This window comes from Strix aluco, chromosome 3 (assembly GCF_031877795.1).
Source record: "Strix aluco isolate bStrAlu1 chromosome 3, bStrAlu1.hap1, whole genome shotgun sequence".
NCBI lineage: Eukaryota > Metazoa > Chordata > Aves > Strigiformes > Strigidae > Strix > Strix aluco.
Window position 1 is genome coordinate 106,031,368 of NC_133933.1, and position 16,756 is coordinate 106,048,123.

The following is a 16,756-nucleotide window of genomic DNA, read 5'->3' on the forward strand; positions in this document are numbered from 1 at the left end:
TTTATAGAAAATGTTTTATCCTTTTGAATATTCAAAATGTTGCCTCATGAACCTGGCTGCTTATTCAAGGTTGTTTGACATGAAAAGCCTGTATCCCAAGAACCACAGAAGTTTTGTGTCCACTTACAGTATTGTCTTTGACATAAAAAACCCTGTTTTGTTTGTCTTTCTGTTAGAGAGGTTATTATTTTTCCCAGTTGTATTACAGCTAATGACAACATCTAGTTGTAATGAGGCTTAAATGGGAGTTAGGTAGTTGCAGAGTTTTCTCACTGAGAGCCCTTGTACAAAATAGTCTTCACTTATTTCTTTGGGAATGCTTCATATTTCCTGGGCTTCATGAAGGTGATTTAAAGAAGGAGTAAATGAGAGAGTGGTAGTCTTGATGAAGTAATACACTTAATCTGTCCTAGGGCAGAACTAAATGCTTCTTTTTTGAAAGGTCAGAAAGCATCATTGTAACAAAAGCAACACTGTAACTTAAGCAACTGGTTTGAGTTAAAATAATTTAAGCAGATAGATAAAATATTTACCCATCTGTTTTCAGATATCTCCAAGCACCATCAATACTTCCACCATTACACCCATGTTGATTCCTGGTATCACAAGAGATCAAATTCTGAGCAGAAAGATTGTCTGTGATCTGACCCTCGGAATGAATTGCTATTCTATCTGCCGCAACACCTGTTTTGAAATAAATTTTCTGTTATCAAAACCAAATAATTAGTCACAACTTCACACTGGTTATTGTGAAAGAGGGAATGAAATACAACTTCAGTATTTTCTGTCTGTGGAGGTACCTTTACATAACAATACAGATATAATCTGTACAGAATTTCGAGAGAGAGGATTGTGAAACCGCAAAGCATTATAAGCAACTTTGCTTTCATATTATAAATCCATTGATTTATGAGTTATCATAAATTCTCACATATCTAAGTATCAGAATAGGAATTTATATAATTGTTTCTGATAGACTCTACCATGTTTGTAAATGCATATTTATCTCTGGTTGACTTCAGCAGAAGATGCAAATTGCTCTTTTCATTCTTTTCTACCTTTCCTTCCTTTATTTGAGAAAAAAGAAAAACAAAAATTAACAGTTCTATGAAGAAAAAAGTTCAAGACTGAAAGTTTTACTGGAAAGAATATTTGGAAACGGTTATATTAATGTGTAAATGTGGGATTCATTAGACCTTCTTCCTTTATCACACAAAATTTTTCTTCTGAGATAGACACCTTAGATGTCTGAACTCAAGCAGATAGTCATAATTCTAAGTACTAATATATTTACGGACTGATTTAAAGGCAGACTAGGTTAACCAAATTGTAGGTAAAATTAAGCCACTTCTTTCTTTAACAAGTGACAATGAAACAATTATTAAGCCCTGTGCTTAAATTGTATTTTTATCATTGTTAGCCCTTCATTTTTGAACATGAAAATAATTTTTTTAAATCCCTTAAAATCTAAAGCCCCATCAAAATCAACACTAACTTCAGTGAACTTTGGATGAGACTTCAGAAGAGTGGATCTGCCGATGGCAGCTGACAAGGACTGTCTTTCATGCTTTTGTGAGGTGACACATGATAATGAATTTATTTTCATAGATGTAAAAACTTTACTGAAGAGTTTTAGAATACTTATAGGAATTACTCATGAGAAAAAATGATACAGCAGTGCTTGTTTATTCATTGAGCAATGAATAATCTTACAAAAAAGGATTGAAAATTCAGACTGAAAATGTTAGATGGAACTAAACAACATGGGTAGGCATCTCATAATATTTAACATTGAAAATAATTACGTGAATTAAAATCAAAAGATTCATTTATGAAAGGAAAACTTTAGATTGAATATGTGGAAAGCTTTCCCTCAGTGAGCTCTGTTCATCTCTGTAGTAGTCTGTCAGGAGAGCTGTCAGAAACTCTCTTGGTTTTCTCTTTTAAAACTACACTAGACAAGACATATTAGTAATAGAGAGTGTTCAGTCTGGCTTTGGCAGGGAGCTGGGATTAACTGACCTAAATGCTGCTTTCCTGCTCTTACTGCTGTGATTTAAAGAAGCAGTTGCAGAAAACTGCACCTGTGAAAACCCACTGGCCGGATCAAATCATAAAGATTGATTGCATATTTTTTTCTCTATCTTTATATATCCCAATATGAACTGAGATTTATTACATCATAAGAAAAATGAACATAACTGATCACTGTAGCTTCTCTGGAGAAAGTGACATGAACAGTTCTGTCCATTTTTCATAAAACCAGAGATTGTAGCACATGAGGTTGAATTGCATTACTGGTATTTCTTTGCTTAGAGAATTTGAAAATAGTTTATTCCACAAATATCTGACCAGTTTCTGGGTTTTCTTCTCAGAAAATTATTGAAAAGATTATACTTGATTTACTTGAATAACAAGGGTTGGACAATAGCAAATGCATAAATATATAAATACATATAAAAAGAATAAAACCACTTGTTTTAAGCTTTCAAGTATATAGTTGTACAAGCAGAGGATGCAGGTTTTTTAAAAGTTACTCTACAAGTTATGATAAAGTGAATTAGTCAACTCATTTTCTACTTTCTGTCACCAAAAACCTCCCTATGCTTCACAAACTTATGAAAAGCAAACAAAGCTCTACAGCTTAGATTGACTTTTTAAGACTTTGGGAGAAATTAGAGGGAAAGTTGTAGCCATTTTACATGTTCCTATTTGTTGATAAAAAGTGAAAAGCAAGCTGAAATTACTTCATTACTAATCACTACAGATTTTCATCACACATTAACATCAATAATATTTTTAAAATGAAGAAAAAATAATAATAATAATATTACTTGCAGTTGAAAAAGCCCAGGACGCTCCACAGTTTCGTTGATCCAGAGGATCATGAATCCACTCAGGCCATGCATAAGTGGCTGCAAAAAATGCAGGAAATTTTTCTTCTGGAAGTGAGTTTCCCTAAAACAAAATGTAGGAGATCTGTATATGCTTCAGTTCCTAATTTTGTCTTAAATTTTACCCTAATTTAGTTTTTAAAATTCTTTGTCTTTAAATTGAGGAAACCTAAAACATTGGCACCTGTGTCTTCTCAAGATCCCTGTGATGGTTACCCTGTGGCTGGGTGCTGTGGACCCCCTGAGAGCAGGGGGGTTCTGGCACTCCACTAGCTGAGCTGGAAAGCTGAGCTCGGCAACTGCCAACTGGAATAACCTGTCCAGTTTCTCTCTGCTTATTATCTCAAACAACAATTCCCTATGAAACATGTTAATTATGACCCAGCTGGCATTTTTTGAAAGAAAAGCCTTCTGCTACAAATAGCAGTGAAGTTAGATATCTGTTACCCTATTCTCTTTGACACGTGGCTGTAGGTAGGAAATTTTAGATACCATGGGGGACGCATCAGTAGAGTGTATCATTGATTTGTTTTTTACACAGAGGTTTTTCCATCTCCAGCACTTACTCTCATTCCAGAACAAAAATCAGTGATTTTCATTCTGCTTTACAATCTGATGTTGAGTTGATGAAAATTCATGGTCTGCTTGCTAAAGCCATTTGGACAGCCTTTTTTGGCACCTTTATGTCTCAGCCTTAATTTATGTCCTCCAAGCTTTGCACAAATATCCGCATATGCAAGAACCATCTGGTCCAATTGCTAATAATCTGTTCTGTGTTCAACATATCAAAATCATCGACCCTTTTTTTTTTTTTTACTGTTGAACTTTATGGAATGATTGCTTATGTTGAACAGGGAAATATGAATGGCCATACAGAATTGCAGTATTAGTCCATCCAGGCTATCAGTTTGTCTCAAATAACTGTTGATAACATCTATTCCAGAGGAAAATACAGTGTACAAAATATGATAATCTGTTCCTAACGTTCCCTGATGCTTCTTTCTTATAAGCAAGCTCATACCCTCAAGCCCAATGGCTTCTATGCTGTCCAAAGTCCTTTATTTTACTTTGATTTACTTAGTCTTCTAATTCTGGGTGTCTTTGCTGTACCATTTTTCTAAATTGCTTATGTGACATGAGACTACATACCTCTTCCTAAGATGATTTAAATATTTGAGGCCAGTTCTTTCAAACTATTTCAGGACTCTTGGGGAACCAAACTTTACCACTTTGGCTGTATCCAGATCACTTTGTTGCATACACTGGGAAACAGCAGTGCCTCCATCCAGCTTGTACTCCTGGATTTCCCACAGAAAACCCATGGTTGAGAGGAAGTGGGTAAGGAAAAAAGAAGCTTGTACCTCAGGTCTGTATCTGACATTGGATTAGGATACAGCCCCAACAGACAGATTGTTGCAGTCTGTGCATATGCCCAGACTCAGTAACTCTCAAGTGATTCTAGGTTCATTATGTTAGATGCAGGCTGTGAGTCCTAACTGACATTAAAGTATACTGCAAGCTGTTAAGTCACTTAAGTGCTTTTGAAAGTCTTACCTCCACCCATAGCAAGCCAGTAATCTTTTAAATCTTGCTAAAATATTAATCTCAGTATTTTTATTAATCACTTTCAAAAGTCTGCTTTTTCAAAAGCTTGTTACAACCTTGTTAGGACTTGCAACCTCAAATGACACACAGAGAGCAACAGCTAAATTAAAGAATATCTTGTGAAATTATCATGATGTTCATTATTAATGAGCAAGAACATGTGCAAGATTTACTTTGAAGATGAATCATATAGGCAAAATCCCAGACAAATAGTGTTTCTTTTACATGATAAGACTGCTCATTATCAACAATGAAACAAGCAAACTTTGGCAAAGGTTATTTACCACACTTATGAGGGTAATGACCATTTACAATGCTACAAATGAGGCAGTTGAGAAAAGCAAAATTCTAAAGACATCTTTGGTCTGAGACAATGTGTTACTTTACGTATTCCTAAATTACTGCCAATGTATTTAATAGCCTCATACTGTAAATCCCAGAGCAAATACCTCATTAACACTCAGCCTTGTCATTTAGAAATGCAGGATTGACTTGCAGCCAGAAACATTAGCTTTTTGTCTCAGAAATTGCTACCCTGATATTAAGAAACACTGCTGTTCTGTGTCAAATAGTAAGTCTAGAAAATTGTTTCTCAACATATGTCCCATGGACCAGCATCAGACAGCACAATGTAATCAGCAAAATGACTGGCAAATTATTTTTAAACCTTCATATGTATTCTCTGCAGTGAAGCTAGCAGTCTGGCCAAAGCAGGAAGGTAAGTGGATACAAACACTTGTATTTCAGCTATGACTTCTTCAGAAAAACTAGATGGCCCATCAGAGAAAAAAGGCTGAAGATTACTGAATTTGCAAATGTGGAAATAGTTTTTCTGAGGGAAAGCAATATTTTTTTTAATGTAGGGAAAAGGTTCTGGACACCACTTGCTTCGTGAAGACAAAATGGACATGCATGACCTTCAGTCTGCGAAAGGGAGATCTAAAACTCCTGAGCATTTTTACTATGAAAAATCATACATCAGTGGAACACCTGGTGTATTTTGTATACCTTCACATTGTCTTTATGAGTTCTTTGATACTTAATACAAAATGATGCCTTGTTAGTATCCCCGTTTAATTTGAAGCAATGTTATGAAGCTATATTTGTAGTTGGATATGTCAGTCAAAGAAACAACTAAAAAGCCTCTCCTCCACAACCAAACTTTTCAGCACTGCTGAGAACTAAGAATCTGCCACAGAAGTAAAGTGGTTAACAGAAGGGCTTTACATTCTTGAATTTTTTTTTCCATGCAATTAAGTAAGGACCCCCTTCTACACTAAAACGTTTTGTCAAGCATCCCCAAAAGACAGTAGAAAATAATCAGAACAGTAGGCTCTTAGGTACCAGAAACTGTCATTTATTCCCTAAACAGTAGACCAGTAGCATGCCGAATAAGTATTTGTTTAAAGTAAACAAGAAGTTGTATTTAATGAATGAGTAGCTATGGTTTTCTTTCTACATTAACAAAGATACCAAGTTTTGATCAGGTAAGCACAAGATACAGCCAAAAACTCCTGAACACTTGTTGTAGCATTTTTATCAACTAAATATATGACTTTGGGAAAATGACTTGCAGTTTTCTTACTTGCAAAATGGGAAAGGCAGTAATAATCTGAGAGAATGCATGAATATTTAATTAGTGACAATTTATCCACAGTAAGTAACTGCAGGTGAATTGGTACTCAACAAGGCCACATAAAGGTCAAGCCATTAAGGTTTGGAGAATGCCTCTGAAAAATACTAAACAGTCATTATTTCTGAATTTTATCATTCATATCCTTTTACTGTCTTGTGAACTGTCACCTAGTTACAGGTAAAGCTTAATGGAAACACTGTCATGAAAACTCACTTGTTTTTATCACTTAGGACTTTGTAAATGTGTTAGTATGCTTCACAAAATATCAGCGACAGAAAATTATTCATGGAAGGCAAAGCAGGGGCAAATGTCTCGGAAAATCTGGGAAAATACTTATCTTTAAAAGTGCCTGGAATTTAACTCCATGGCTACTATTTGCTTGCCAAATAGAAGAATATGTCTATGTACCCCTGGTGAGCTCAATCCATGCTATGAAATTGCTGGATCATGCAGGGTTGGTAGATATGGAACTGGCTATGAGTGAAGAAGACCATTTTTTTTGTATGTTTTTGTGAAGTATTAAAATGTGCAAGATAGGAAATTTCCCAAGGCAGAACAAGGACAATAAAGACATGATATTCTTGTAGAAAACTATAGAAGGGGACAGAATCAGGGAGATTTTCAGCTTCACAGGAAGCTTCAGAGAAAAATATTTTTACATCAAGACTAGCTAAGACAGAAACCACTGGGGTAAGAGCAAGAAAGGTCTAATAATTCTGAAGAGAAGCCATAGGTAGGAAACACGCTTATGTACAATTCAGAGCAATTTTCTGCAAGTTCAAAGAATTCTCCAGAAGCTAAGTCATACAGACATTATTATTTTATATTTTTAGCTTTTTTAAGTAGAGAGAAAGGTTTCTTAAAATCCTGTGCAAAGCTTGTGCTTCCAGCAACATGTAGGACTTCCTGAGGGCTAAATGCATGAATGTGCAAAGCTGGATTTCTGAAGAAGAAAGAATTGAAGATCCTTGGGTGTCTGTCAGGGCCAAAGGTAGTTGGGTTTCAGCTCAGATTTCATAAAAACATAGCAGATAGGGAACATATGCCTGAGAAATGCATTGGTGGAAAAAAGGCTGTAAGTAGTGCAGCAGTAAAAGCAGCTACAGGAAGCTTAATAACAGTGATTCAATAGGCTGGACCAGCTACCCCAAACTGAATGGAAAAAAAGGAAATATCGTAAAGAATTTCTTGTAAACTTCCCTTTCTCGTTTTCCTAGGTGGGATTTGTCTCACCTAGTGAGATATCTGGTAATATAGATGTCAGTCTCTGAGCTAGGTACATAATTACTTTTTGCTTCTGCTATATAAGCATCACAATGTATTCCTCAAGGAAAAAGCCAACGACAACTCTCTTCAGCCTCAATGCAGTTCACTGGTGATTTGTGGCAAATACGTACTAACTATTGCACTAAACGCTTTTATGTCATTGTCTTATTTTGACTTGCCATCTTCAACTGAAATGGATCCTTCTTTGGCTCTGAAGAGTACTCTAGCAAACCATATGCAGCAAAACTCCAAAGCTTAATTTCTGTCAACTTCTTGCTCTGACAACATTCCACAGTGTAATTTTGAGCAAGCTGGCCAATCTGGGCCACAACTCAATATCTCACCACACTGGTGCAGGAAGCTGACTTTGTGTGGGACGAAGAACCAGTCTGCATCAAGGAAGAGGGTTAGGATTATTAAAATTCTTGCAGAGGCACATGGCCCTCCCCCTCTTTCCAAAATCCGCTGTTAAGTGGTAGCTCTGCACAGCTGTCCCCACAAGGCCTTCTGTGATGTGGAAACCCTTCTGCCATACACATTTACAAGAAACATCAACAATTGACTTCAGATCGATAATAGTGTCATTTGCCTGAACTATATAGAAGATTAAAACCTGCTATATTTAATGTCATTTGCAAACCTTGGATATATCTACTTATTTTCGCAATTTTTCTAATTTCACTGTGGTGAGGAAGGTAGTGTTTTCAGTCTATGATTTCCATAATCCTGGATCTTCTAAGAAAGAAACTAAGTAACTGATCCAATGCATTGGAAAATCTACTTTGGATTCAATAACTACGTATTTCCTCTTTAATTCCTTAACCTACCTACATAATTTAAAGTATATTTGCTTTGCTGCAGAACTAATTTGAGCATAAATATATGACAGGAAATTTAATTTAGCTATCATGAAAATGGCCATGGCCAAGAGGTTTAAAAAGCTGTTAGTAGAGAATCATCTCATTTTGCCATGTTCCCCATCATTTTTCTTTCCATTTGGTCAGAACTCCTACTGCATCTTTACATTATTTTATCCTATAGGATTTCAGAGCTTCTTTCAAAGACTGCTGTTTAGTCTCAATTGTTAGCCTTAATGCACTATGCTCAGATTTATTTTTTTATGCTTACGGCTATGTGTGCAATGACTAACAAATGGAGAGGATAGTATGTAACCATCCTAAAGAAGCAAAGATCTACTGTGATAAGTTAATATTGGTGCACAGCTTCCCAATGGTTAGCATTTGCTTTTGCTCCTCCTTGTTTGATTTCCATCAATAGGACCATATACTCTATGGTTTGGAGAACTATGTGAGAGCTTCATCTTCAACATGGAAGCGCTTAGTGTTAAATCCCTGAATCATCATCTTATAATTGTCCACATTCATTTTTTCATTTGGTAAAGTTATTTAAAAAATTAACGACTGTACATGACACTTACTGGAGCTTCTTTCATATTCAGCAAGGTATGAGATGGAGGGAAGGTGCCCAGACGATTTTTGAAACCTTCTTCCACTGTCATTCCCCAGAACTGACTATAGTTGTCAGCTTTCCATCTTCCTCACAGACAGAAAACAAACAAAACCTGGGTTAGAGATGCTACTCACATTAACACCTTGTTCCTTTGTAAGAGCACCACTAACAGCAATATCCAGAAATAAATCTTTCAAATTACATTTCAAAACCTATATTTAATATGCATGAGAAAATATTCAGTATGGGCTCTTCCACTGCAAATAAATGTAGGATGGAGCAACACAACAGTATATGAAAAGTAGTGATTTGAGGCCAGCATCGTGTCAGCCTAGAGGACATGAGCAAAAACAAGATGTTCAGTCATAACAATTACTGTTGTCTTGCAGTTATGCTCAAATTATGCTTTAGACCAGATGCCCACAGAGAACTAATAGCTTCATGTAGTGAGTTATAATGCTTCCAGGCTTTGGTGCACCAGCAGTGAAACACTGTTGAACCCAGCAGAGATTCCAGCTGACACCTTCTGCCTGAGTTTTACACCAATAGCCAAGTTGAGAGAAAGGACTCCCTATGGCTCTTTAATTATTCCTTCCCTACTCTCAGGTAGACTAGACTCAGATTGTACCATTAACCCTGCAAACTGTATGCACAACAGAAAAAAAAATACCTTGCAGCCATACACATTTGGAACACATGGAAATTTATTACTACTGTAAAAGAGCTGAACCACAGGGAAGAGCATTCATTCTCTCTACCTGATTCTTTCTTACTTGTGTATGAAGAACAAGGAGGTGAGATTCATGCTGCCCAAATGAGAAGCCTCATTGCTCTTGGTCTGCCTGTAGTCAGTGAAGAGTACAAATACCTGCAGAAGTTGAGTCATATCTCAGGTGGGCTTAATCACCATGTGGGAAACCTTACCACTTACCACTGACAAGAGAGAGGTGAAGGGCTCCAGGTGCCTAACTTAATTGTCTATCCTAACTCCATTGGTTTGAATGTCTCTCATGAAGTATAAAATGTTTCAGCACTCAGTCACAGCTTGAAATCTGAGCAGGCTTCATTAGTGGATTTAGCACCTCATCTTCTAGAGAGGCAACACTTGTATCTCTGCCTGTAAATGGCCAGCAGGTTCCCAAAGCACAGCTCTGGAACTGGGGTGTCCCTAATCCCTCTGCACTACCTAGGAGGAATGAGAACTAGTAGCAAAAAATATACCAAGCCTCACAAAGTTCTGATATCTTTGTCTCCATTTGGTCCAGTGTCTCCTTTTCCAATGCTATATAGAGGCCTGTTATGTGGAACAATGCTCTTGAGGGAGCAGAAAAAATTACTTTAAATATCTATCTAAAGAAATAAAGTGAAGAATAAGGGAAGATGATCTAAATAGCGTTTTGTGAGGGAAAAAAAAATGTACTACATTTGGAGAATGTTTTAGATAGATGTTTACAATGTCAACTCTTACCAGCATGAGACTTTCAGTATCTTTTAATTTAAAACTCTATAATCTTCTAGAGATTTAGGGAAGTTTCACAGATGTATGTTTACTGTCAAACTGATGTAATGTAATTGGGAAGGAAGGGGTGGGGAGGACTGCATAACTTGTAATTTGCACATACATACAATGAGCAATAAAGTGGTCTGCAACGAAACCTTAAAATAAAAGTGTTCTCACCCATAATCTCCAGAATTGATGTGCTGAATTAAGTCTTGGCGAACAAGGCATGCTTCTTTTGAACACTTCCAGAGACTTTGGATGCATTTGCTAAAAGGGCAAGAATACCACTAAGCAGAAAATGAATTGTCAAAGGAAAAATATGCACTTTAACAGCAGAAGGAAGATGAAGAAAAAAAGTGCAAACAATATAAATGTCGCATAGTATTTATGAAAACATAATGCTACTTCTTGCCACTTCACCACCTAATGAATCTTAATTGGAACAAGGTGCGAAGGTTTACAGCCTGTAGGAAAGGTCATACTTGGAAAATTTTGCTTCTATCTTTGTGAGATGAAACCATGGAAAAAGACAATATCCTGTAAATGAGATGTTGTGAAAAACTTTCACTCTGGAAACCCAGAAAGGAGCCATGTGGCCATAGACACCTTGCTTCAAGGGCCCTGGGCTAAAGTCAAGGCTGTGGGGGCCCCAGCCCTGTTTGGGTGCTGCTGGAGCCCCCTGGGCTGCCCTGGGGTTGGAGGGGAAGGGATGGTTTTTGGAGAGGCAAAGCAGGGAGGTGGCTCAGGCAGCTGACTGTCAGGGCCGGCAGCAGAAGTCCCCTGCCTGCACTGTCTGCTCTTGTCCCAGGGCAGAGAAAAAGGTGCTCAAACAGTTCATTCCTTTTCTACATAAATATACATATATATATATATTCTTCCCTTATGAAGTAATGTAAAGTCTCATCACTCATGCCAATGAAACAGAGGAAAACGTTCTAAAATAATTCCCTAAACTTTAATGATATTTGATTTGTCTGTGTTCTGGTCAATGCCCACATCTAGGCTGAAACCATTTTGACTTGGGTCAGAGCCAGCAGACTGACTGAGCAGGAACAGAGTTAGGCCAGTGAGGAGGAGATTTTAATACCATAATTTTCATATCTCAATTAGAAAGCCCATTGACCTCCTACCATTCTTCTAAATTGACTGTAATCTAGTTCTAGAATACCTTAATACAGTACTACTCTTCCAGTCCTTTTGATTTGATTACATGTTTAATATGAATTTAAGGATGCTCACTACCTTAATTCCTGCTTCATGACATATGCTAAATAAAATTCAATTTGATGTTCTCTGAAACGTTACCAGGAATTGCAGTTGTCTTTAATTATTGTTCCTTCTCCATAATATTGGCCATCTTTATAACAACCTGCCAACATAACATAGAGATGTGTGAAAAAAATAATCATTTTTGAAATGTATTAAGTCAAAACTCTTGTTATTATTGAATTAATTGGTTGTATGCAGTATGCAGAAATTATTTAGTTGACAGTTGGCAAAATCTATTTCCAGTTTCTTCCAAGAAATGAAGGCAGTTTGATGTATTTTATTTTTTTACCATGTACATTATCATTCATAATAAACAAAATCAGCAACAGATTCAAAACACCCGCTGAAAAATTATTCTTACATGTAAATAATTCTTCAGATAAAGATATTTTCCAGTAATAAACTTAAAAAGAATACATTTCTAATAAAAGTCATTTTCTAATTGGCAATCAAAATAGAAATGTTTTTCCAGTTATAGAATTTAAAAAACTAATAACTACTCCAAACCTATTGTAATATGTTCTTTTTTCTCACCAGTCTAATTCCTCTTTGAAAAACAGACAGATCAATTACATTTCAAGGCAAATGTATGTTTCATATACTCCCCAAAACCCAGTATAAAACCTAAATTGAGTGATGATCTTTCCAAACTAATACACCCCTCCTAATTTATTTTTTTATAACACTTCACTGAGAAAAGACTTTATGTGTGCTTTAAGTTCTTCCACATAAACTGTTTCTTTGGTGCGCTCGATCGTCAAAGCTTCAATAAAAGAAAGATGCAGAATGCCTGCGCAGGCCTTTGGATCAAGTCTATAATTAACATTGTACATTTATCACATGGGTCTTTTTTTTCCAGCCTGTTCTCACAGTTCCTCCACTGGTGAGCCTACAGGTAGAGTTCATATTCCTTCCCCCACTCAAAGGGTTTGGAGCCAGAACCCCCAAGCTCTCCTTTCTCCTCCACTTTCAAGAAGCTTAAACCATATTTCATATTAATATATTGTTGACTTGCATTTGTATTATATCATGCTTTTTTTCCAACCACAAGTGTGAGGAAGATCATCCCCCTCTCATGGGAAGGACTGAAGTTTGGGTCCCCAGTCGTACAAATGTATGCCTTAGCTGCCTAGATCTCCTGTATTGGCAGAAGAGCAATATGCACTTCTAAGTCATAGCTAATTTCATAACAAAATACAGAAGTAGACTAGAGCTGATGAATTAATTATAAGTGCCTATCCTTCCCTGTTAGTTAAACAGCAGGCTGTGTTAGCTAGCATAGGTGTAGGTGAGTTATATCCTACCTAAACAGTCTAAAGCCCAAGGTGTCTGCTCTAATTCTGCCTCTGCTAAGATCTAAGACATTTTTCAGAGAATACCCAAAGCAAATTTTTTAAGTGTCACAGTTTCTCACAGTCTGCCACAAAGTCAGCATCAGACAGTAGCTGGAAGGAGGCATCAAGCAAGATATTTCAAATATATCAGGGGAAGGAAGTATTGATGCAGCATCTGAGTGACAGGTCTCACTGCCCATGCCCAAGATAAAATGCAAACCTGGACAAGTACAGAAGAAGCTTTCTATTAATGTATGCTTAGGGAATTGAAGATTAAGACTACACAGTTTCTTTAGTCTAGCCAAACTAAGATTTAGGAGGCCTGGAGTGTTGCCTGAGGCGTCAGTGGCAGAGATCAGAGATAGCTAAAAGACACTGTTTGCATGAGAATACAGTGAGATTGTCTGGCTGTAAATATATTAGCTTGGAATATTAATATATTAAGTGGGAAATTACTTAATTTGAACATGCAGCCTGATGACTTTATGAATGGGATTATATGATGTGAAAATCATGATGGCAAGGAAGAGTATTTGATAAATGAGGACTTCCCTCCCAGTCCAGCAACCCTATACCTTTACAGCTCTTACTCCTTTTGCCTCCAGTACTGATGTAAGTACTTCTGTCAGCAAAATGTCTTCAGGTTTACTCACTTGTAGGCCAGATCTTGGCTGTGTAGTATAAAAGCAATTAGCAAACTCTCTGTCTGTCACTTTTATACCACCACCAGGGTGAGATCCAGTGTGTTGACTGAGGGCTTTTTGTACCATCAGAGTAATTGAAACAAAAAGATAAAATAAATAATAAATATAGTCAATAAATAAAATTCTAACAGTTCTTCTAATCACAAAAATTAAAATAATAATAAAAATCCAGAACTTCTATTAGGTATCTAAGGCAGGAATGTGCACAGTTTCTTCTGAAACTACACAGAAAAGCCACCAAAATGTATTGAATGCCGGGCTCATAAAGACAAAATCGAAGCAGTTCCACATAGTTAAATCAAGACTGGCCCTCAGCATGGTGCACACCCATCAAAGAAGTCACAGCGTAGCTTATTGCTGCTGTGCACCAAGTCAGTGAATAGACAGGGATCCAAAAATAAAGCGCTGAGCAGTTTTATTGCTGCTCATTCTGGTCTATGTAAAGCACTTCAGTTTATTGGTTTATTTAAAGAAATATGACTCAGGAAGCACTGACAGCAAAACCACAGGCAACCAAAGGATCAAAATCTTCCAGGTGAAAAGTACTTGGGTGTATGTGATCTTCTAGTCTTTAAATAATTCTTAGCCAAAGGCAGGAGTGTAGTCTAAGTTACTAAAAGTCAGCTAATATACTTATGTAATTTCTAAAAATGATTCATAATTTGCTTAATCTTCAGGCATTCAGTCCTTTTTGTTTCTCCATTTTTTCCTTCCAATTATATTTTGTCTTCCCTGTTCCTCAGACATTCTAGTTCTAGAAAGTTCTTTTAGAGGTTTCTTTTTTTTTCCCCTGCTGTATTTTGGCTGCTTTATTATTCTCCTTTTACTCTCTAAATTACTTGCATAACAAATACGCAATACAGATTTTAAAAAGCTGCAGACTTTCCATCAGGGAAGCACTTTAAGAATCAGAAAAGCAGGATCTTGCTTTGAGATGAGATATTAAAAAAAATATAAGCTCACCTATAGGACAAATAAAGGTGCTTGAATAGGATAAATATGATTGCTACCTCTGGCAGGTATGTACAGTCCAGAAGGTACAAAACAGTGAACACGCATGCAAAAAATTTGATTAAGACAGTAAAAATATTACCCCTCACCTATTCCCTTATATAAACCTTCTGTTACACTTTTACCTTTTAGAGGTAGACCTACAGCAGGGCCCACATGACAAACTGCTACAGGTTTTGTAGTGATTTGTTTCCATGAAGGAGTTTGTCAAACTAGACCCACAGGCTGACAGCTCTGGAGCAGAGATGCTGCTAAACGTTTATTTAGAGCTTACAACAACACTGCCCTGATCTGTTAGAAATAATATACACCACTGCACCAAATAAATATGAAACAAATGTCTTTATTTGCATAAATCATAGAACATCCTTTTCGATTATTAGAAACACTTTGGAAAACTAAATTTGTTTCACAGAATTTCTGTCACTCCCACTTATCAGATTTTGGCTGCGTGCCTAGCTTAAGAGCACAGCATCCTGAAGAGCTTGAATGTAAGCATCAGGGTTATTGCAAAGAAATGGGTAATTTTAAAAGGTCACAGTAGTATTTTTGTTGATTTTAGGCTTTTCAAAGTTTGGAACAGTCTCCACATTTTCAGCCGTATTTAGTCTACCAATAGCAAGAAGCAACATAGTGATAAAATCCACAATTTAAACTTTTCTCACAGCAGAGATTTGGCCTATGCAGAAGCCAAGAGATGACCAGCTGTTTGTAGATCATTATTTTGCAATCTCTAGTTCTAAAAAAAATAGACTGAGTTTAGAGTAGTCCTGGAGGAAATTCCACTACAAACTAATAAGTAAAAAATAACATATGTCAGAAATCCTTGTTCTAACCACACCCCTTCACCTATTCCTGCACCTGAGCTGTTGCAGGAAAAATAGTGTCCCAGGGGAAAGCTATGCTGGATCAAAACCATTGCAGAGTAACTCAGAGCAATATAATTCAGGATAACCCTTGGTTTTCTTGACGATTTATTTCTGCTGATGGATACAAAAATTTAGAGCTTGCTGTTCATCTCATGTTAATATGTGAGGTTTTATTGAAACTGTTGAGATTACACTAATTTTGATGCAATGAAGCTATCTCTGAGAAGTTTCAGGTTGGACAGAGGTTCTGTCTAACAGAATATGATCTAACCTATGCTAAAAATATGTCCCTAGAGACAAAGAAATAACAGCCAACATAATTCTTACTCCATTTTCATAATCAGTGTCTTTGTCTATTATCTCTTTAGTCACATTTTTAGGATGTATAAACTCCACAGAGTAATCAGTAATTTTACTTCCAAGTATATTTTTATCGTGATGCACTAATGCCAACTGAGCATTTTCTCTGTACTTACCTGATGTTGGAGGTGGCCAAGGCTCATCGGACCTGGTGGGCTCAACGGGGTGGTCACAGACATCCCAGTAGTCAGCACAACAGTCTACAGGGCCAGGAGAACCTGAGGCACAGAACTGGTCACAATAACATATAGCTGCTTTGGAGACAATGTTAAAGCTGCAGTCATCATCTCTTCCTGTGCAACAGCCTCGTACCCTGCAGGACCTTCCCTGATACAGACTCCTTTTCAGCCTGTTCCACTTTGCAGAACCATCATCTTCAACAGAGTAAAGTCCTCGGGAGAAATTTCTTCTAGAGTCAAGCTGCTTTGCCATCCAAACTTCACTTGCAATGCAATATAAGATCAATATCTGACTTTTCAGCCACATTCTTCTGCCTCTAGCAGCCTTGACGGTTGCTGTGCTTCACTTTATCATTAAATGTTCATTTACTGTAGATGTAATACCGTCAGTTAGTATTCAGAAAGAAATCTGAACAGAAAGCTGCAGACTATGGTTTTCTAGGAAGACTTTGTATGTGTTAATTATTAGTCAGACATGTTGTAAACTCATTTATTTGCCCAAGATACAAAGATACTGGAAACAGAGCCGCAACTATGTATTCAACATTATGAAATGCTGAGTGCATTCTTTTGCAAGTGAGAAAATTTAGAGTAAAGTTTTCAGAATATATAGAATATACATGGTCCAATGTATTAGTTCTATACTTTTCTAAAATCA

The 16,756-nt window shown here is 36.8% G+C and overlaps 1 protein-coding gene across 1 annotated transcript in view; it reads right to left on the bottom strand.

Annotated features, from left to right (window-relative positions):
- Positions 1 to 16,405, bottom strand: part of TINAG (tubulointerstitial nephritis antigen) — a 48,881-nt gene extending 32,476 nt beyond the window's left edge. The window contains exons 1-6 of the mRNA XM_074820792.1: positions 16,036 to 16,405; positions 11,678 to 11,741; positions 10,550 to 10,639; positions 8,840 to 8,954; positions 2,835 to 2,958; positions 534 to 684 (exon numbers count right to left, since the gene is read on the bottom strand). Of these exons, the coding sequence (XP_074676893.1) occupies positions 534 to 684; positions 2,835 to 2,958; positions 8,840 to 8,954; positions 10,550 to 10,639; positions 11,678 to 11,741; positions 16,036 to 16,405 (914 nt within the window). The remainder of the gene's footprint in view (positions 1 to 533; positions 685 to 2,834; positions 2,959 to 8,839; positions 8,955 to 10,549; positions 10,640 to 11,677; positions 11,742 to 16,035) is intronic.
- Between the last annotated feature and the right edge of the window lie 351 nt (positions 16,406 to 16,756).